The sequence below is a fragment of the Dipodomys merriami genome, unplaced genomic scaffold (genome assembly GCF_024711535.1).
Source record: "Dipodomys merriami isolate MVZ:Mamm:240054 unplaced genomic scaffold, mDipMer1.0.p SCAF_7, whole genome shotgun sequence".
Taxonomy (NCBI): domain Eukaryota; kingdom Metazoa; phylum Chordata; class Mammalia; order Rodentia; family Heteromyidae; genus Dipodomys; species Dipodomys merriami.
Window position 1 is genome coordinate 20,193,552 of NW_027206290.1, and position 23,876 is coordinate 20,217,427.

Below are 23,876 nucleotides of genomic sequence, written 5' to 3' on the forward strand. Positions count from 1 at the left end.
TCCAGGACTGGAAAAGAAAAGAAGAAGGAAGCAAAAGCAAAAGAAAAAGGAAGAAAGACTTCGTGCATATATTAAAACTGTTGGCTGCACAGAGCCCTTTGACAAACACTTTTTTTTCTAATCAGTTCCTTAATCACTATTATAATATGAGCTTCAAAGTCCTATTTGGAAAACTTACATTAATGTCACATTAAAAATACCTATCATAAAATTCACACACAAAAAAATCACAGAATGGATGGCATGGGGCATAGGGAGAAGGGATACTCCAGCTGTCTTTAGCTAAGTATTGTACATAAATCAGAAGTCTCCAACATCAATCAAACCTTGAATCACAAAATAATAAAATGACAGCATGTGGTACAAGAGCCACATCCTCATTCTTATTTTTCCCTTCCCTTCTTCTCCCCTCCCCTCTCCTTTCCCCTTTTTGTTCCTTTCCTTTCCTTTCTTGTGCCATTCCTGGGGTTTGAACTGAGGGCCTGGGCACTGTCCTTTAGCTTTCTGGCTCAAGGTTTGTGCTTTACCACTGTGAGCCACAGCTGTACTTCTTGCATTTGGCTGTTAATTGGAGAGTCTCATGGACTTTCCTTCCTAAGATGGCTTTGAACTATAATCCTCAAATCCTGAGTCCCTAGGATTTCAGGTGTACTCTTGGCATATAAATTTTATTTGTAACTCAAGAACTCATCTCAATACTAATGAAGGGCAAATGTCTATACCAGCACTATTTGCCAGAAGTTTCTGAAATAACAAAATGTACTGTATCTTTGATCTGTAAAGGTAAGCTACAAGCCACATCTGCTACTCAGTATGTGAAAAGTAGCTACTGTAACTGAGGGGCTACATTATTACTTTTAATTAATCTCATGGTTATCATACACAGAATGAAACGAGATAATTCCCACAGAATTAGCTAAAGAAATAGTGAAAACTGAGCAGTGTTTGCAGAGTGTCTACCATATGACGGAGCTGAGACAGCATGGAAAAAATATACATTTCTCCATTAACATCTGGGCTCCAAAGGAAGTCATTAATTATCAAAACTTGAAGACTGACAAAAGTGCATGATCTTTGTTATACATACTTATGTACATATGTATGACATATTACATATATGTCATGAAATAGAGTAAAGGCATCTACCTTTGTGGAAAACTCATGATTAAACATTTTTCTGTGTGCAAGTATTCTGTAAAATGAAAAGTATCACATATAATTTTAGAAGCTGAGTGTCCCTTATCAAAAATGGCATCCTTTATCCAAATGAGACCAGAAGTATTTCCAATTTTAGGGTTTTTCACTTTGGGAATATTTTCATAGACTATAATAGTTGGGCATCCCTCATCTGAAAATCCAAAATTCAAAATGTTTGACATCTAAAACTTTTGCATGGCCAAAGGGCTCAAAAAGTTTTGAATTTTGGAGTTTTGGATGAGGGATTCTCAACCTGCACATCATTTCTACTTATCTACTATGAAGACAAAGGAGACCATAACCATAAACCAATCACAAGTCTATTCATCTAAGTCTAACTTCAATTGTATGATTAAACACTTGAGGCAATAGTCAAATGAATTTGTAGATCATGACCTCATTACAGCTAATGCAAACATAAAAATTATATTCTGATAAGACAAGAAAGTAACTTAACTCTATAGTCACATTCATTATACTTAAGGGCAAACAGCTAATGCATGTGAATAAATATATAACAAACAAGGCCAAAGACTGCTACTCTTCGTAGTAAAGAGACAAGACTAAATATTGAGGAAGGCACTGAGAAAACACTTACAAGGCTCTTGCACTCCAAGAGAAAAACCTGGCTGCTGTTTATTGCTATGGTGGTAATTAAAGAGGTTCAAGGATATTTCTCAATACCCATGACCTTTGTCCACAGGAATATGTGTAATTTTGCCACCTGAAATAGTTGTGGCCTATTATTTCATCTGCCTTTCTGAAGACTAAATCTCAGTGATTCTTGTAAATAAGTCAGTCTGATACTCTAAAATCATGATCAAAATTAAACACATGAATACTAAGTATTCTTATCTTTTACAATGGGTTTCTTTCATGTTTATTCATGCTTCCTTAAAGAAAACAAAACCAAAAGGTTCTACAATTCAAATTAACTCAAGAGTATTTCTGGACTTTGGTAAGAATGATCCAACACAAAGAAAACAAATTCTTGTTAAATTTTCCATAGATTTTTGTTGGGCAGACATATGTCCATTTAACTATGATTTACAAATCAAGTATTAAAATCAAATTGGGGCAAAAAATGAAAATTCTGTGGCCAAAAATACTAATAAAAATTGTATTTTTTTTAATCGGTCGTGGGGCTTGAACTCTGGGCTTGGGCACTGTCCCTGCACTCTTCAGCTCAAGGCGAGCACTCTACTGCTTGAGCCACAGCGCCACTTCCGGTTTTCTAGTGGTTTATTAGAGATGAGTTTCACAGTCTTTTCTGCCTGGGCTGGCTTTGAACCTGTGATCCTCAGATCTCAGCCTCCTGAGTAGCTAGGATTATAGGTGTGAGCCACCGGTGCCCGGCACCCGGCTCATTTTGTATATTTCTTTTTCTTTTTCCTCACTTAGGATAACTTCAATCCTCTTCCTTTCTAATTCTTAAATTATCTAATCATAAATTAAAACAAAAAAAACTTTTAACTGGTCCAACTCACTTTAAAATACCTTCATTTTAAATCTGTGAAACAAAAGATAACTACGTAAGAATTTTTAAAGAATATAAATACCCTAAGGAAAATAACAATAAACAGAAATTCTAACTAAAATATTACTTATACTAATTTAAACAACTTAAAGGGCTGGGAAGGTGGCTCAGTGGTAGAGTGCTTGCTTTGATTCCATGAGACCCTGGGTTCGATTCCTCAGCACCACATAAACAGAAAAAGATAGAACTGGGGCTGTGGCTCGAGTGGTAGACCACTAGCCTTGAGCTAAAAAGCTGAGAAACAGCACCCAGGCCCCAGAGTTCAGGCCCCACAACCGGCAAATAAAATAAAATAACTTAAGTTGCTGTGTTAAATAAAATGTCTTACCTTAAAATGAAGTAAAATTTTCAACTAATTTATCATTTTAAATTTCATCTTAAAAAAATTAACCAGAAATGAAAACGACACCAGAAAAGATAAATTTTACTACATGTAAATTAATTTTTAAAAAAAATTAACCCAGTTAACAAATCTTTATTACAAAATTATACTTTATATAAATGGTAGATGTGTCATTTTGGTATTATTACTAATGTAATACCTTTAGGATATCTTTCACCAATAACATGTTTACTGACATTTAATAAATCCACAATTAGCTTCAAAATAAAACTATTAAAATTAATAGAACATAAACAACTTTTCTACGAGTATTTACACAAGTTCAAAAGAACGTATGATTACTGTTTTAGGAACAAAACCATATTCAAGCTATTCTAATTTGTTTTTTACCACAAATACTAAGCTTTAATACTAAAAAGTTCAACTTATTTAGAAATAAAATTTTAATTTAGTACCAGCACAAGATGTGACTTTAGATTCTGTTTTACAAAACATGTATCAGCATAAACACTTAACACATATGCAGAAATATATGCTGAAATGTGATACTTGTCTATGAATGTCTAGGAGTCTCATATAAAATACCACTGGAAATCTTCACTTTCTCTATCTAGACAATTACAAACTGCTATTTATCACAAAAGAACAGGAACTGCTTCTAACTATTACTACTGAAATCAAATTGAATATTACAGGGACAGTGAAAGTTTAGAGACCTAGGTAGATGTAAGAGTTGAAAGCTCTAGGAATGCATATAGTCCTTTGCTTCAATAGAATCGAGTTTCATGTTCCATTATCCATTTCTAGTCAGAGAATAAATCCTGTGACTATCCCTTAACCTTAAGAAAAGGTTACAGGTCAGCAAAAGCGAAGTAAATTTTACTGTTGCGGAAAAAGTTTCATGCAAATGCAATCATTTTTAAATTTTGACAATAATATGGAAAACTGAATTTGAGGCCAAGTGTCAACAACGTAATTTACAAACATCAGTCTGCTTATTAAAAACCAATCAGTGTATTACCATTGACAGAAAGGTTAGAACACCATTGGTTCCAAATTTTCCCATGTAAAATGGACCTGTAAGAAGAAACTAATTCTTCTTTTTCACTATCTTGCTTGCTCACACTAAACAAAGCTTTTTATTGTGCATTGTGCTATTATCTGACTACAAAATGGTTTACATTGTAAACATCAAACATTTGGGAGGAAAAGTCATGAAATAACTAAAGCAGAATATCCTGTTCCTACCGAAGTATACACACTTATCTGTAGTTAAACTGGCATTTAAACTTAACAAACTATCCAGTAAGAATGCTAAGAAAAAACAGTTGACAAACCTGAAAGAATAGCTTCTTTCAAATATAGTAACATATGGGAGAACTTCCTGATATCATTCACCAACTCCTTGATGTAATCCGGGTCAAAAATGGAGTTGGAACTTACAGACTTGAGGCCCATTTCAGAAGTTGTAACATCAGTAGACAGTTGGCCTGATGCCCAAACACGCTTTTTCTTTGCCTTTTTCTGTTTGTGAGCAATCATCCTCTCATTAAACAGTCAGAAAAACTGAAATCCTTTGGGGGAAAGAAACAAAAACAAGAAAGAGAAACACAAACACTATATCAGCCAGGCAAACATACTAAGTTTTCACCAATAGCCCACGGCCCACCTTAGAATTCTACTTTTAGATCTTATAAATAAAACACTGCAATTCTAATACTTCCATTTATTTGGGGGGGGGGGAGGGTCAGTCGTGGGGCTTGAATCCTGGCCTTGGGTGCTGTCCCTGCGCTCTTCAGCTCAAGGCGAGTGCTTTACCACTTGAGCCACAGCACCACTTCCAGTTTTCTGGTGGTTAATTGGAGATAAGAGTCTCACAGACTTTCCTGCTCAGGCAGGCTTTGAACCTGGATCCTTGGATCTAAGTCTCCTAAGTATCTAGGATTATGGGCATGAGCCACCCACGCCCAGCTAATGCTTCCATTTATGAAGTGTCCAGTAATCTTGACAATTCTGATATTCATTTCACAAGTGAGGAACATGAGGTTTAGAGGCTGAGGTTTTGTGTGCATTCTTAGATGATAAAATGGGAATTAAATCCTAAATCAACCTTGACATCAAAATCTGTGCTCTTACATAACTTCCTCTTAATTCCTGGGGTACAGAATTTTTTTAATTTTTAAATATTGCTCTGATCTTTCACATGCCGGAAGGAAAGGTCATATTTTGCCTCCAGAATATCACCTTCAAAAAAAGGATGAAATAGGGGCTTTGAAAAAATAAATGCTTCAAAATCCTCCTCTAACATCTACTGTATGACCTGATAAGCTGTTTATCATCTCTTTGCTTTTCTATGCTCACTTACAAAGTGAGAAAAACATCCTGACAACATCTACTTAGGAAAATTGTTATAAAAATTGAATGTGACTGAAGTACCCATTCAGCACATAAAAGAAGTTCAGTTATGGCAGCATAAAGATGCATAGACAGGAGAAAAAGAACACATGACTGATTTGATTTATCAAGGCTCATCAAAAATACGTTTGCTGAAATTAAGTTCTAAGGATGTCCAATTCTCTCACATACTCTGCATGAACAAATAAATATGAGATTAAGAATAAATATATTTTGATTTCAGAATAATAAAAAGGTAATGTTCCAGCACAAGGGATCACATAATATATTTTGTTGTTAAAAATCTAATCCTGGTCCACTGGCCCTCAAGAAAGTTCTAAATTGTTCCTTATTCATCCTCCCCTTACTTTTCAAGAATTACAAGTCCTAATTTAGTTTGTATTTCCTGAAATAAAAAAGGAAACAACTAGGGGAATTAAATTAGCTCAGCATTATCACCTGTAATCCTAGTATTAGGTGAAAGAATAGGAGGATTGAGAATATGCAGCCTGGGCTACATAGAGAGTTCTAAAGCAGCCTGGGCTATAATGGCAAAAGAGACTGTCTCAAAACAAAACAAAACGAAGACAAAAACCAAGTTCTTCAAATATTTTGTCTTGAAAGTTTTGTTATATCGTTGTCAAACACAACTCAAATTTTTTTCCCTTCTTGATTAGTTCTCTAATCTGTCTGTCTCACTATTACATTAGTGAATTACCCCTATTTCTGATCTGAGCTACTGCACTAATTTCCAGATGATCTCTCCAAATCAATTCTTGTCCCATTACAGACATTGTGAGTGAACTTTTCAAACATAAATCTCATGATGTCATTGCTCTGCTCAAAACTCTCCCAACAAACAAGTGAAAAGTCACAATGAGGTCTGCTTCCTACTTCCCTCTGCATTGTCATCTGAAGTAATATTCCTAGCTCTCAGCACTCCTACTACACATGCCTCCTCTTCCTTCTTATAACAGTTATTGTTACCTACAGCATGAAATAACTTTACATCATAACCAGTATACTTGTGAATACCGTTGCTGTTGTATGTAAGAATGCATGTGTTTCCTAAAACACGGTCTCTGGCTAAGGATTTCTGGTGATGTGTTTGGATTTTTTTTAATATCATTTCATTTAATGTCTTAAAATGCAAGTTGTAACTCACTAAATTGACTTTATACTTGACTCTAAAGCTTGAAAAAAAAATACAAACTATTTCACTCGGGGTCCTGTCCACATGTAGTTCTATCTGCTTGAAATACTCCTCTCTCTTTCTCCTTGATTTACTTTCTACTATGCTCAGCACAGAGATCACTTCATTAAAGAAATCTCCTTTCTTGTATGACTTGCAGTCCCCCTATACCACCACCACCAAACTATAGCAGATTCCTCAGCAAGTGGTGTCTACTACAAAGTCAATAATATCCTATATTTTCTATCATTGCATGAATCAGAGTTCAAATAGATGCTTCATGTCTTCCCATCTAATCTACAATCTGGAGGAAATCAAGCCCAGGTCTGTCAGTTAACCATGTTTCCTTGCTCACAGCACAATGCTCAGCATATAAAGGATAGCTTTCTCAAACTCTGAAGGATGAAGGAATCTGAAGAAAGAATTGTGGACTTATGGGCTTAGAAGTTACAAGTGATTTTTACAGAAACAATAAATAAAGTAATAATAATAAAATAATTCTAACTAGCTAGAATTTTTTTAAAATTCTCTGAAAAAGAAGCATATGAAGGTAAATGAAAGAAAACAAGATTATAAAAAACACTTCTCTTAATCCTGATCAAATAACTAGGGTGAACTTCTACCATTTTATAAAACCTTTTAAATCTCCCTTACGCAATCTTTTTGTTAATTTCAACTTACTATTTCTGGGAATATAATTTTTAAAGTAGTTCATAATCTAATAATAATCCTTAATTTCTAAAATGAATCTGTGGCAATATTTGTGCATTATTATGTCCAAATCCCCCTTTTCACCAACAAAAAAACAACAATAAAACTCAACTGCTTTGTGAGCATAACTCTTTTATAAATCACTAAGAAAATTAGACTAACAAACTTAATCACTTTTGCAGTTTATATTTTTCTGTTTAACTTTCTGGCAGCTTTTAAATTTAGTAATTTAGACAATTAGTGACTGCCATTGGTAAAGATGGCTATAAAAATTAAGGATTTATTCTACCTCTAAGAAAGCACTATGATTAATGTGCTAATTTTGTTAGTTTTTATTATTTTGGCACTTAAAATTTTTTAAATGAAACATTACAATTGAAAAGATGTTTTGAATAACCAATTTAAACCAAACTTTCAAAATGATGAGAAAGTTTAGATAATAGACATTTTTCAAGATCATATACACTACTTTCCCATGTATTAAAATGAACATCCTCTAGTTAGTGGCAACATAAAATGTAGTTAATAACAGACTGCAACAGGCAATTTAACTGGCAATTTAAGTGCTAGTGTGTGCAAAGTACTTAAGCACACTTAAGTAATAAACAAACTGGAGTCTCACACTGTATCTATGGGTTGCTAGCCAGAATACAGCCCTGGAAACAATCCCTGAGGCTTAACTGATTTCATGGAAACCTACAAGACTGTTTCCAAGTGAAGTTTGAACTGTGCAAACAGATTTTTTGAGCAAAATATTTGTGGATGCAAACATCCTCATCTCCCAAAGGGTGGTTTTCCCAAAACTCGAGTATCCCATGTCAATCAAATATCCACAGTTACATACACAAAAACCCCATAATGTACACTGTAATAAGGGTGATTTTTATTTTAGTCACTGAACTCTGACATATAAAATGCTGCAAAGACCTGTACTTAATATTTCCCACTTTATTATTTCTACTTGAGGAACTATTTTAGATATTTCAGAAATCTGCTATTTCAGCACAACTTCTGCCTTGGTAAGAATCTATTTCAAGATACTGAAAAAAATCAGTCGTTAATTCTGAAGGTCTTTGTATTTTTAATAAGCACCCACCACAAAAACAGAAAGGGAACACGACAGTTTTTATTAGTAATATGCAAACAATTTCTCAAGGCAGGCATGCACCACACATACACTTCATTCCTGCGCAGTTTGGACGCAGCCTGCTTAAAAAATAGGAAGCTGCCCAGCCTCCCACGCTCCAAATGTCTAGCATTCCTGCAGGCAGGGCTAGCTATCCCGGCCGGAGCTATCCCGTGCCAAAGAGCGCGGCCCGGTTCCCCGCGCTGGGCAAAGGGACGGGAACCTGCGCGCCACACCCAGGGGAAGGGAGGGGGTGCCCAGCATCGCCTTTTGAAGGGAACTTCCTTCCCCAGAAAAGGAATTAGGCAAATTCTCTTAAGAGAAGATAAAACCAGATGCGGGGTTCACGAGGCTCGTCCGTCAGTACGTGTCCCCTCGAGTTCAAGACCGCAAATACGCCCAGCACATAACTGGGACGATCTGGAAAGCCTGAAGAATGCTCAAGCAGAATACCCCGAGGACTCCTGGGAGAACAATTCTGGAGGGAATCCTAAAATACCTCGGGGCCGGGGCCGGGGCCGGGGCCGGGGCCGGGGCCGGGCAGCCCGAAGAGTGAGCAGCCCCGCAGAGTGGCGGGACCAACGGCGCCCCGGCTCACGACCGGCTGTGGTCGGGCACTGCTCGGCGCGCTGGGCAGGCTTGGCCTCAGTTTTCCTGAGGGAAAGACGAGTTAAATAACTGGACCCATCCCGGGGACTGCGAGCCGCACCAGCGAGCCAGCGAGCAAGCGAACAAGCGGCCAGGCGAGAAGTTCTCATCCGGAGTGCGGCGTGCCGTTCCCCCGAGCTCCGAGCTCACTTCGGCGGTGACCCAGCCGCGGCTCGGGTCCTCCCTAGGCCCCTCGTGCCCGGCGGGACCCGTGGGACCCTCACCGAGACCCGCCAGCCCGTCATCCCGGGTCCTGCCCGCGACCACCTCCACTCGATGGCCCGCGCCAGGGCCGCCGGGACCCCGCAGTGCAGCTAGCTCGCCAGCCACCGCCGCAGGCGACCTAGTGCGGGCCAGCAGCCCGCCAGCCGCAGCCTCTCACTCACCGCAGGGCTCCATCCTGCGTCCCGGATGCGGACGCCCGCCAAACTCTCACGGCCGCCGCCGCCGCCGCGGTCTCTGCGGGCCCGAGCTCGCCGCCCCCATCCCCCATGCACAGCGCTTGGATGCCCGGCCAAGCCGCTGCCGCCGCCGCCACCACCCCAGCCGCCACCGCCACCGCCACCACCGCGCCAGCCGCGAGCGCCCACCCCAGCCCCGCCCCTCCAGAAAAGTCCTGCCCCCACGCCCCATCCCATTGGCTCGCGCCCGTGGAGGCGTGGCCTGCGGCAGGTGGGGGCCACTTGCTCGCCGGCTGTCATCAGTACCCCAGCCCAGACCCCGTCCCTAGTGCCGCGGGACGAGTCTGCTGCTGGCAGCAAGGGGGAAAGTCACCTGAAGCCTCAATCCAACTAATGGGCGTTCCCAGATGAAAACTATTTCTGGTAAGAGTTCTGTGGGACACCTTTGGCCGTCCTCCCCACGCCCTGCAACCCAAGAGGTGGCCACACAGGGAGTGGGCACCCCGCCGGCAGCACCCTCCCAGAATGCGCTAGCTACCTCCAAACCCTCCAACTATCTGGCGGGTTTTACCTATCTACTTTCTCCAACCGCATTAGCAAACCACCTCAAAGAAAAGGAGTAAGGAAGAACGATCGGAGAAAGCAGCAAGGTTGGAAAGCACAAGCAAGCGTTCCACTGCAACATGCGATCCACAACCCAGAAACACAGCCAGCCTGACGGTGCCTAGTCTTGGAGCACAGAGAGAAAGGACCACACACAGGACAAACTGAAAACGACCAAGGACAGTGTGAGAACTGGAAAGCAAGTGGGAGTGTACACACCAAGCAACCGGTGAAATTAGAGAAATAAGGAGGTGAACGTGTAGCAGAGTGACAAGTGGGGTAGTGAGGCAGGAGAAACCACTGCAGGAAAAGCTGTTTGTAGAAAGACAAACGTGATTTTTCAGATTCACACAAATTTATCCCATCAGCTCTCAAAGAGAACACCAAGTTTGTGCCACAAATACCCAGAGAACCTCAAAACTAAACTATCTTTGAACTGCATTAGTGGAGTAGCTTGAAGAGTAGTGTGCCAGCCTGGCAAACATGAGGCCCTGAGCCTGAGTTCAAACTCCCATACTGAAGGGGACAGAAGATGAGGCATAGGAAGGAGAGGAGAGAGGAGGGTGGAAAAAGCAAAGAAAAGTGTAAGAGACAGAGACAGACAATTGTGGAAATAGAGGGGAAAAAGGGAGAAAAATGAAAGTAGAGCAAAGAAGACAGGAACTACAGAGACAAGGGAGTTTGTGAAGGAGAAAATAAATTAGAAATAAGCAAAACTGTATATGTGTATATATATATGTATATATATATATATATATATATATATATATATATATATATACATACAGAGAGACCACCCTCAGATAAAGGAAGGAGAAGGGGCACTTCACACAAGCAAAAAGTTCTGAGGGAAATGAAGTTAATTATCCACCTCCCAGGTTGTTACTTGAAAAAGATAAAACTGAAAGCTTTTTTACCTAGCTCCATAATTATATTTCAGACTTAACTTTTAAAATTTCACCCACTAAAGCCTTAATCATAACTGTACCAAGATTGAAATCACTAGTAATATGAAAGACACCTAAAAAAACATTCCAAGTGCCACTGAAGAATGATATACTTATGAAATCAACAATGACTCAAAACTGAAGTGTACCAACAGGAGACGATTCTGAAGGGCCACAATAGTGGAAGACAGAGTGACCTGCAGAGAGTTCAAGGAAGCAAAGTTTGGCCCTACAGAAAAAATCTGTAAGAATTATTAGGTGGTTAAAATATAGCTAGGGTTATTAAAGAAAGTTTTTGTTAAGCCTCTTAGTATCATTCTTGCTCTTATATCTTCTGAAAAAAAGTATTATCTGCCATCCTTCATCCAGATGACATTTGTAAATACAAAAATGGCAACTCAAGTTTAAATTAAAAGGCTTATTTTATTAACCTGTCCTGACTTTATTTAAAATAATTTTATACCACATAAATTTTAAGGATGAAAAGTACATTAATGAAATGTTTATCATTAAGTCCAAAATTATGGGTTTGTAATGCAATTATAACGTTTGCCCCCCAAAGTAAAACCATTCTTGTATCTTTATAGAAGTCCAACATTTTAAAATATTTCAGTTGTGGAAAAATGTTTCTGGAAGCAACTCATAATTGAAAAGAAATTGCATGTATTTTAAAACCATTTTATATTACTACTGTCTCTACTATTTTTGGCCTTTTCAAATGAAAATTCATATCCTCTACATGGCACTTTTGTGTGACTCATTCTGTGTAGCCTCAACCAACACATTCCTCAAATCTTCTTCATGTGTCCTTTTCAAAATGTCTCTGGTAGCAGATTGAATAGAAAATAATCTATCTGTAAATGTTAGTATTGTTAATTTTGCTAGATAAATGTCTTCATAATCTTGAAGTTGGTTCTGTTGTTTAGGCAGATGACTTGTCATAGCACAACATGGGCCTAAAATCATTGGACAGCCTCTGGAGACATTCTGGGTGGTCCCAATTGAGGAAGGAGTTACTACTGACATCTAGTGGGGAGAGGACAAGGATGTTGTCAAATAGTCTACGTGAACAGGAACACCTACCCTCAACAAATTATCTTGCCCTAAATGGTCAAAAGTGAAGGTTAAGATACCCTATAATAATCAGACAATAATTACAGACAACTTTATAAGTCATAGGACAGATAGATGTGATAAATTATCCACAAAATGCAGTAGGCAAAATCTGGACTGTTGGGCATTTTACAGTACAGTTAGCCTGATATATTCAACAACAACAAAAAAGTTACAAAAGAAGTTAAAAGAAAATTCTCTTTTAAAAAACCCTTGAAAAATGTGTCAAATGAAAGGATAAATTAGACCAAATCTGTCCTTTCATTGTAGTAAATAACTAGAAAACTGAATAAAATATACATTATTTTTAGACCCTGGACTATATACAGCATAAGTCTATATGTAATCTCTGAGAGAGACAGAATCATAAAGAAATTAGGTAAGCCCTTCAATCTCTCAACCTCTTGCCTAAAGTTAGATTCTAGATGATGGCAAAGGAAGGGAGAAGCCAAGACGAGTATGGCACTTTTAATAAAAATGAGGAGATGGGGATCATTGTTTCAGGAGATTGAGGGAGCTACAAATTGAAGGACAGATCAGAGAGGAAGAAAGTAAGGAAAAGGAAGAGCTCTAGAAATTTGCATAGGGAATTAATTCTCCTGAATACTAAAATGTACATGGTATAAGGCAAAACTTGAAAATAATGGGCAAAGAATTTCAAGAAAGCTGTCGCTGAACAATTCCATGTGTCCAAAAGAGCTGTGACCTCTGAGTTTTTATTGGCCAGGGAGAATGACTTTGAACACCCAAGGGAAGACACAAGAAGAGCATACTTTATAATCCTAGTCCTAGTGAAAACTCACCTCAATAGAGCTCCAAAACAAGTACACTTTTTATTTTTCTTTAAGAGCCATGGCTAATACATAGGTAATAACAATGTGTTATGGCATACACACACACACACACACACACACACACACACACACACACACACACACATATGTAACACGTATGATAATGGTATAAAGGAGGAGGGAGATTAAAATATAAAGGGAAATAGCATAGTTATTATTTGAGGCCTATAATAAGATAAAGATAATATATATTAAGTGGGTGCTGGTAGCTTACACCTACAATCCTAGCTACTCAGGAGGATGAGATCTGAGGATGAAGATTCATATCCAACCCAGGCAGGAAATTCCATGAGACTCTTATCTCCAGTTAACTAGCAGAAAACTGGACTTGTGGCTCAAAGTACAAGAGCGATAGCCTTGAGCAAAAAAGCTCAGGGACAGCACCCAGCCCTGAGTTCAAGCCCCATATCCTCCACCACCACCAAAACCCAAGACAATATATATATATATATATATAAAATCTCCAGAGATACAACTAATAAGCTATTGGTGAACATAAATAGGATTTTAAAAACTAAATCCAAAAGCAGGCAGGACAAGAATTTAAAAAAAAAAAACAGTAACAGATGGGACAAATAAAAGATGGCAAGGCAATAAGATTGTTTGTTGGATGGGTTTAAATTCAATCCCTCTAAATATCTCCAATAAAAAGGAAAATACTCTTAAGAATGAGAAAAAGTTAAGATTCAACTATATGCCAGGCCCCGGTGGCTCACCCCTTTAATCCTAGCTACTCAGGACGCTGAGATCCAGAGGATTTGGTCTGAAGCCAGCTGGGGAAAGAAAATTTGCAAGATTCCATCTCCAAAATAACCAGTAAAAAGTCCACCCCTGTAATGTTAGTTACTCAGGAAGCTGAGGATGACAATTCAAAGACAGCCCAGGCAGGAAAATCCATGAGATGCAAATCTCCAACTAACCACCAAAAAAAAAAAAGGCCAGAAATCTAGCTGTTTCTCAAGTGGTAGAATACCAGCCTTGAGCAAAAAAGCTACAAGACACAGCCCAGGCAGAGTTCAAGCTCCAGAAGCAACCCCCCCCCCCCCACACACACACACATCATAGAAATATGATTATAGAAAACTCAAATGCCTGTTAAAGAATATGACCTAGGATAAAAAGTATTGTTTCATAATGATAAATGAGTCATTTCTTTGTAAAATTTTAAGTCCTAAATATATATGTACCTAAAAAGAAGTTTTAAGATATATGAGACAACACCTGACAGAAATATTAGTAGTGTTGGGCACCACTGGCTCACACCTGTAATCCTAGGCGCTCAGGAAACTGAGATATAAGGATCCTGGTTCAAAGACAGCTTGGGCAGAGAAGTCCTTGAGACTCTTTATCTCAATAACCACCTGAAAACCACAAGTGGTGCTATGACTGAAAGTGGCAGAGCCCTATCCTTGAGCAGAGAAGCTCAGAGACAGTGCCTAGGCCCTGAGTGCAAACCACACCAACAAGAAAGAAAGAAAGAAAGAAAGAAAGAAAGAAAGAAAGAAAGAAAGAAAGAAAGAAAGAAAGAAAGGAAGGAAGGAAGGAAGGAAGGAAGGAAGGAAGGAAGGAAGGAAGGAAGGAAGGAAGGAAGGAGGAAGGAAGGAAGGAAGGAAGGAAGGAAGGAAGGAAGGAAGGAAGGAAGGAAGGAAGGAAGGAAGGAAGGAAGGAAGGAAATATTAGTAGAAACAGACAAGTCCACAACTTAAAATTTTCAGTAATTGACTCTTCATTTACATTAACAGAGTAAATGAAAATTGAGAATATAGGAGGCTTGATAATAACCAATTTGACCTAATATACATACATGTACAAAAAACTCTACTCTAAAATGGCAGAATAAACATTCAACTATGCATAGGATGTTCACTAAAATAGACCATATGTGGAATCATAAAACAAATCCCAATATGCTTAAGAGGAATGAAATCATACAGTATATGTTTTCTGACTTAAACAAAGTTAAACTTAAAATCAATAAGAGAAAAATATCTGTGGAATCCCAAAATATTTGAATATTGTAAAACATATTTTAATAACTTGTGACCCAAATTTTCACAAGGGAAATTTTTAACGTTTTCAACTGAATAAAAATGAAAACATACCTCAAATTATGGAGCAAATAGAGCAAAAATTATGCTAAGATAAATACATTGTTTTAGATGAATTATTTTAAAAAATGTTAAAAGTCAATGCTCCAAGATTCTACTTTAAGAACCTAGAAAAGAACAACTCAACCTGAATAAGAAAGGGAAATAATGATAAGAACAGAAATTAATCATGTAGAACATATGGAAGAGAAAGAATTAATGAGGCCAAAAGCCAGTTGTTTGAAAAGATAAATCTGATAAATGCTAGAGTGATTAAGAAATAAACAAAAACCACTGATATGAATGAAAGGACATCAATAAAGACCCCACAGATCTTAAAAGGATTCCAGGGAATGTAGAAATACTTTATGCTGATAAATTCAACGATTCAAATGAAATGGAAAATTTCACTGGGAGATAAAACCTTGATAAAAGAAACAAAGTCTAAATAGTCTTATACATATCAAAAGGTCAAATTTATCACTGAAAACTCCCCATAAGGAAAACTGTAAATCTAGATGAGTTTCACTGATTAGATCCACTGAATCAGAGGGGAAAAAAATCCTACACAAATTCTTGGAAAATAAAGGAAATAGGAACTTCGTAAATTTATTCTATGGCAGCAGCACCCTGTTATAAAAACTAAAGATGCTACAAGAAAACTACAAACCAAGTTCTACAACATACTATTAGCAAGTCAAATCCAATATTATGGCTAAAAGGATTTGTCCTAGGAATGCTAGTTTAGCTTAACATTCAGTAGAGAAAAAAATACAGGACCCATCTCAAGTGATGCAGAAAAACCAGCTAACAAAATTCCATTCTCATTCATAAAAGTAGGCAAAGTCAGAATAAAAAGGAATTTCTTCAACAGGATAAAAGGCATTTGCAATAAGCCTACAGCTAACATTATATCAAACATAAAAGACTAAGATTTTTGTTTATTTATTTTTGGGGAGGTCCAGTCGTGGGGTCTGGACACTGTCCCTCAGCTCTTCAGCTCAAGGCTAGTGCTCTACCACCTGAGCCACAGCGCCACTTCTGGCTTTTTTCTTTTTGCTTATGTGGTGCTGAGGAATCGAGCCGGGGGCCTCATGCATGCAAGGCAAGTGCTCTACCACTGAGCCACCTTCCCAGCCCAAGACTAAGATTTTTAAAAAACACAGATTAAAAGAAGTAAAACACTTTAATGAGAGATAACATGCTAATGTACCTAAAATATCCTGAGCTAGTCCATCTAATAAAATACATCAGAACAAGGTACTGGTGGCTTGCGCCTATAATCCTCACTACTCAGGAGGCTGAGATCTGAGGATCCTGGTTCGAAGCCAGCCCAGGCAGGAAAGTTTATGAGACTCTTCTCTCCAATTAACTACCAGAAAAACAGAAGTAGTGCTGTGGCTCAAAGTAACAGAGCACTAGCTTTGAGCAAAAGAGCTCAGCAACACATAATTTAAGTCAATAAGACTACAATTTTATTTCTATAAGCTAACAACAACTGAAAAATAAAAAAATGTAAAATTAATTCCAATGTCATCAAAAAACCCCAAGATTTTGGAGGCGATAAGTTTAACAAAATATATGCAACATCCTAAGTCGAAAACTATGAAACACAATTTTAATAAATTGAAGAATTGAATAGACAAGATAATATCTCAACTTATCAACATACATATAGGCCTACAGAATAAAGTTCAGAAGTGTGTGTGTTTATCTATCTATATCTATATGAATGAGACCTAAAACTATCAAGTTTGAATTCAGGGATCAGAGGAGGCCACTGAGAGTTTTATAAATAAAGGTAGCTTTTTACTTAATTTTTTTATTTTTATGCATTTTATGCATGATTATGCATTGCATATAACTGCTTTTGAGTTAAAATAAAAGAGTTCAGTGGCAGAGAAAGTAAGGCCTGCACATAAAGTGTCAGCATCTTTTTCTAAAAGAAAATATAGGAGGTGAGTTCTCCCACAGTACAAAACACAGAACTATAAAAAAAATTAATTGGATAAAATTTCTAACTTCTAACTCTGTGAAAAACATTGCTAAAATATGAAATGCAAGCCACAAACTGGGAAAAAATATATTTGACAAAAGATTTACGTTCAAATAATAGGAAAACAAAGAAACCAAGAAAATGAGTTATAGACACTTTGCAAAAGAAACTACACAGCTGAATGATGATGCTCAACATTAATATCTAATATCAGACAAAGACAAGTTAAAATATGAGATACTAAAATAATTACAAGGCTCAATTCCAGTTAGACTGGCACAGATGCACAACTATAGCTGTAATGCTACTATACAAGGTATGAGATTACTAAAAAACAATTCAGCAGTTTCTTATAGAGTTAAACATATATTTAGCATATAACCCAGCAATTATGCTCTTATATATAACAAAAAGAAATGAAAATATATATTCAGTCTAAAACTTGTTCAAATAAATTTTTTTCATATTGGTTAAAAGCTATAAACAATCCAATATCCATCAACAGATAAGAGGATAAACCAATTGTGGTATAATTTTACCATGGAACATCATTTATTCATGACAAAGAAAGAAACCATCTATAAATATCAAAAGCACTATGCTAAATCCAAGAAGTCTGACAGGTGTCAGGTGGTTCTCATTTATAATCCTACCTATTCAAGAGGCTGAGATCTGAGGACCACAGTTCAAAGCCAGCCTGGGTAGGAAAGTCTATGAGATAATGCTTCAAGTAGAGCTGTTGCTCAAGTGGTAAAGTGCCCAGCCTTGAGAGGGAAAAAATCAACAACAACAAAAAAAACCATGAGACAAGCCAAGCACAGTGGCTCACACCTGTAATCCTAGCTACTCAAGAGGCTGAGCTCTGAGGGTTGCAGTTTAAGTCAGACAAGGCAAGAAAGCCCATGAGACTCTTATCTCCAATAAAGTATTCAGAAAAAAAACAAAAACAAAAATGTGCCTCAAATGGTAGAGTGCTAGCTTTGAGCAAAAGAAGCCCAAGAAGGGATAGAACTCAAGCCCAGAGTTCAAGACCCAGGACTGGCAAAACAAACAAAACAAAACAAACTTGAGACAATACCCAGGCCCTGAGTTCATGCCCCACTGAAGTAGACAACAAAAAATATATGTATATAAGGACTCCATTCATATGAAATTCTACAGAATGTGAAAGTTAATTTTGAGTGATAAAAAAAATGTATCACTGGCTGCACAGGGACAGGTGTGGGAGAGCTGCAGACAAGCATGAATGAAGGAAATGTTCTACATTTTACCATGGTGGTGATTACATAGGTATATACATTTATCAAAACTCATTCTACGCGAATACTTAGGAACTATGTCTTCTTATATATAAAGTATTCATCAATAAATTAGCATGTAGATGTCTGTGCATGTATATAGCATATTAACTGCAGAATATGGGCCTAATCTAGACTTTATTTCAATCTGTAAAACAGGAATAGAAAAACTCAGAAAATCCAAATGACTCTTCAATTAATGTAACAATGAATTAATTTTGAATTTGTATTGAATTCAACTCAATATAATAATGATTAAATACTGAATGATGTTGGTATTATAAGTAATAAGTAATGTTTCTTTGGGAAAATATTCCCTGAAATATTTATGGATAAAATAATATGTTTGGGAAGTGCTTCAAAATATTATGGAGAACTAAAATGAGTGGGAATATACTTAAAGGAAGACTGGCTGGGTGTGGTGATATACCCTATAATCTCAGCTACTTGGGAGGCTATGGCAAGAAGATCAAAAGTTTATGGCCACCCTGGGCAACTCAGTAAGATCCTGTCTCAAAACAAAACTTTGGTCCTGAGGCTTGAACTCAAGGCCTGGGCACTGTCCCTGAGCTTTTGCACTTTTTTTTTGCTTGAGCTTTTGCACTTGAGCCACAGTTCCATTTCCAACTTTTTAGTAGTTAACGGGATAAGATTCTCACAGACTTTCCTGCCCAGACTAACTTTGAACTGAGATCCTCACATGTCAGCCTCCCAAGTAGCTAAGATTACAGGTGGGAGCCACTAGAACCTGGCTAAAACAAAACTTTATATAATAGAGTCGGGAGTGTATTTCAGTGATAAGAGTGCTTGTCCAGCATACCTGAGGCCCTAGGATCAATGTCCAGTAGAGATTTTTAAAAAAGAATGACTGAGTTTATAATTTTTAAATGTTTTTTTTTCTTATGGGGCTATGCTCAACTACTTGAGCCATGCCTCTAGACCAGCTTTTTGCTAGTTAACTTTTGAGGATATCTCATGGACTATTCTGCCCCAGGTGCCCTTAGGTCTCAGCCTCTTTAGTAGCTAGGATTATGGGCATGAGCCACTGGTGCACAGCTTGAGTTGATCTTTATTTTTTTTTAATGAAGTTGAAATAGAGGGTTTGTTGTATTATTTAGTCTACATATTTGTATATACACATGTATATTTGATATTTCCATAATAAAACATTGTTTTAGTTGGTTTTCTTTTTTAAGGTCTATACCTTGGATCTACTTTTGGCTACTCAAGATTCTCCCTACCAGTACCATCATTCTTCTTCCATCCAGATTCTCCTTCCCTTTTTTAATCCACAAAGCACATATATAATGTGTGCTCAGGACTGACTCAATCCTATTACACACTAAATGTCCTTTGGAAGCCCATCAGCTACAAACAAATGTGACAAACTAACCACAAATCTGACATCAGACTGTGTTCAATCAGATAAATTATAAGCAAAATTGTGGGAAGTTCTTTTAGACTAGTCCTTGAAACTTTCTTTCCCTAGTATTTTAAAAAAATATGTTGTAATTGCTCCAGTTGTCCTTAGAAAGGAAGACTATGATATTTGAAAATGTTTTCAGCAACACGTACTGAAATATTTTATTAAGAAAAGATCTTATCCAAGGAGGATAATGTTTGCTTTCTGAACACTGGCTTATTTGCTTGTCACAGTAATAAGGACAAAGAATAAAAGGGACAGTTCACAGAAGTCTCTATCAAACCAGATCATGCTCCTAATCTTCCTTTTAACTTCCCTTGTTTCTTTACGCATAAATATGTCTTTATGTGAGTAGCTGGAAATGTGCCTGTATGTGTGGCTCAACACCATGCGGGGTTGAGTGAAAAATTATAAACAAGCAAACAAAATAGGCTTCAAAGCTTCAATGCAGAAACACATCAGCTGGATCAGTGATGTCTGGTATGCATTTGAGATGAGAGCAATTCTGCTCCAGAGGCCTGTTCTAACTTCTGTGCTTTTAAAATCATCCTTTTGCCTTCTGGCTCACACAAAACACTTCTTCCAAGAAACCTTCACATTTCCTCCATGTAAAATAAGCATCCCTCTTATCTCCCATATGGTATTCACCATACTTCTCTCAGGAAACCCATAATATGATGCTTTGGGCCTTATTTAGTTGGTATTGTCTGTTGCTACCTAACTGATGGGAAGATTCTGCAGGGCTCTGTATAGCATAGAAAGATCCTGATAAACTTTCTGAGCTAATGCTGCCAAAATCCTTCCAGGGTGCCTTTTGAGTAGGAACATTATTCAAGGTATTCCCAAACAGCAGTTATCCTAAAAAGTCCACATTCCTAGGTCAAGGGCTTTCACAGCTGGGAGGTGAAGGTGCTGATAATTGGAATGGGTGTTCTATTTTAGTGGGGAGTGTTGAATAACCAACCAGCTAGCAAAATAATCACTAGATAGTACTCTCTCCATCTCCAAGTTCTCTTGCCTGTTGACTTAGAAACTGATACTGACACTTCTTACCTAATCCTGTCTTACATTTTTCAGGTAAGGGTTTCCCCCCCACACACACACACACACAAGACCAGGCCTACATATACTGTCAAGCTAATGAAGCGTAACTGCCAGCGTTCTTTGCTTGCAGCTCCTACGATATAAGAAAGTGGGTCTAAATAAGACTTTACTAGCAAATTGCCTCAAGAAATCACTGCGGATAAAGACCTAATTCTCCAAGACTGCTATGGTGTTGAGATTTATTAAATTCAAATATTCACTTCCACATCTAAATCTGAATTTTTTTTTTCATAAAGGGGGCAGAGGTGATGTGAATTCCCAAATAGGAGGAGAGGGGGGAGGAAAAAAGTAACCTTGGAAAGAAAGCTGCTCCTACCTTGGCCCTTTCAGCTGTGGTCCTGAAACTGTCACAAAACATCCAACACCCCCCCCCATTAGATTCTCCATTAAAAGATGTTAGAGTCCTTACCCCTTAAAAAAAAATCACGCCGCTGAACCCCCGCTCTAGATCCCTAGAGATGGGGTGAAAACGAGTGATAAATCGGGGCGTGTGGTGACAAGTTGAACCCTGTGTAATACCAGGGTCTGGGCCCCAGAAAGCTCCTCCTCCAGGACACCTGATTTGGATCACCGATAGGGTCTCGGGGAGGGGGGGCACGCTCTCCCAGTATGCAGTGACTGCAACCTCTCCCCTCCAATGATTCCCATTTTGCAAAGCACACAACACTTGCCCAGAGACTATGGCTTGGGGGGGGGGGGAGTGGTGTGAAGGTGAGGTGTACAGGAGCTGCAGGAAGTGATAGAGGGGATACGCGGGGAGGGAGGGAGAGGAGTGGGGGGGGGGGGAGGGGACGAGAATGTTTTTACACCTCCAGGCTCTGGGCCTTGGGCCACAAACAACCCCAGCCTGCCTCCTGGAGGACCCGGGGCGATAAGAAAAGGTAAACGTGAGATACGAGGTGTGCGTTCTTCACCCGCAGCCTCCTGGGCGTTTGTCAGGTTTGAAACTCCATAAAAACTTCACCCTTCCTACCCCCGCCAGAAAACAACAACAATAATAATAGTAATAATAACCCACCCCAGTGCCAACGAGGTGCGACCCGGGCGGGCAGGAAAACGAATGCGGCGAGGGTCCGAGGCGCCCCTGAACCCCTCCGGACGCGACGGGCGCCCGGCCCGGCCCGCACAGGGCGCGGGGCTGCGGGACGCCTCGCGAGGCCCGCACCGCCCCGCGCACGCCCGCAACGTCGGCGCCAGGGTCCGCCACGGCCTCGACGGCCATTTAGGGGCCGTCCCGGCTCGTCCACGCCCCTCGTCCCGCGCGCGACTCTCCGCGAGGAACCCCGGGCCGGAAGGACGCGGGGTGTCCCCCGCAGTGGCCTCCCCATGGGGCCCTCGACCGCGGCTCTCCGGAGACCGTCGCGGACGACCCCCCCCCCCCACACACACACACCGCAGCCTCTCACTCACCGCGGGGCTCCATCCTCGCCCACAGGCGGACGCCCGCCGAACTCTCACAGCCGCCGCTGCCGCCGCCTCTGCGGGCCCCAGCTTGCCGCCCCCATCCCCCACGCACAGACCGCGGACGCCTGACCAAGCCGCCGCCGCCGCCGCCACCACCGCGCCAGCCGCGAGCGCCACGACCGCGCCAGCCCCGAGCGCCCCGCCCCGCGCCTCCCGCGCGCCGGGCCACGCCTCCCTGGGCCCGGCCCATTGGTCCACACCCGAGGGGGTGTGGCCTAAAGCTGGTCGGGGCGGGGAAAGGGTAGTAGCCTGCTCTGGGCCAGACCCTGCCCCGCCCCCCCCCCCCAAGGTCGCCTGGCTGCCCCCAAGGTCGCTAGGCTTGCCTTGGTGGCTACAACCCCGCAGGTGGACCACCGAGGGAAAAGTAGCAGCGGTTTCGAGCTTGTTTAATTGTATACTTCTCAGGTGGACACTGAGTCCCTTCCAGTGATGGTTCTCAACTTGTTAGATTGTACTTTCCTTCCCTGTTTACCTTTCAAAAGGAAAAAAACATTTTGTGCCCAACTTTTGAACTTTCCCCCTCTTTTGCTTTCTTCCTTCAACTGTCGTTTTACAAAAAAACTAAATTACTCAAAACGGAGCTATTAGGCACAGTACCTAGCCACATGAATGCTAGTTGACTGCACAGACCCTAACCTTGCTACTTACTTCTTAGCATCCATTGTTCCTGGTTAGTTTGACTCACTATGGTGTGTGGGGAGGAGGGGGAGATGGTCACCCCAAATTGAGTCATTTAGATGTTAGCTGTCATATGGCACATGCACAATGTTTGCATTTAGTTCCACTTAAGCATACCCAACAGGCATTCCATGAATATTAGCTGATACATAGGTTAAAAAAAAAATACGGCCAGGGTACTTAGAAAAGTTACCAAATCTCATCATCCCTTTAAATCTTTTTCAAAATACATGCCACATTGTCACATCCTCCTTTTTCCTTCCCAAAGCAAGTGGACATTCCCAGAGAAAAATGGGTTGATTTTCCACTTAAAATAAGTAGAATTATTCAGTGACAAAGAATGAAGGTCAAAATCTACTAGAAGAAATGAGGTAACTGCAAAGAAACTAGGAAAATGCCTCCCTGTATCTTCTAAAAGTGTCTCTGAACAGTTCCTGAGTCAAAATACTAAAACAAACAAACAAACAAAAACAGGTCTTTCTTGGTCAAAGTAGTTCAATATCATGGCTTTGGAAGCTATGGAATAAACAAGAAATCAGAGGTTAGTAATAAAATGTATAAGAGTGATGTTGTGTTGCTATTTTGCAAGTGTGCTAGTTCTGAGGCTTGAACTCAGGGTATTATGCTCTCACTTGGCTTTTATGCTCAAGGCTGGTGCTCTTCCACTTGAGCCACAGCTCCACTTCTGTCTGGCCTTTTGCTGGTTAATTGGAGATAAGATTCTCACAGACTTTTCTGCCCTGGCTGACTTCAAGCCTCA

The 23,876-nt window shown here is 39.6% G+C and overlaps 1 protein-coding gene across 3 annotated transcripts in view; it reads right to left on the bottom strand.

Moving 5' to 3' along the window:
- Arhgap29 (Rho GTPase activating protein 29) overlaps window positions 1-22,499 on the bottom strand; it is a 61,877-nt gene extending 39,378 nt beyond the window's left edge. Inside the window, exons 1-2 of one of the 3 annotated variants that reach the window (XM_070007706.1) lie at window positions 22,385-22,490; window positions 4,415-4,651 (exon numbers count right to left, since the gene is read on the bottom strand). In XM_070007706.1, coding sequence (XP_069863807.1) covers window positions 4,415-4,619 — 205 coding nt within the window. In that variant the 5' untranslated portion in view covers window positions 4,620-4,651; window positions 22,385-22,490. Of the gene's footprint in view, window positions 1-4,414; window positions 4,652-9,534; window positions 9,639-22,384 lie in introns of those variants that run through there. The other 2 variants (XM_070007705.1, XM_070007707.1) reach the window with 2 other exon arrangements.
- Window positions 22,500-23,876: the final 1,377 nt, after the last annotated feature.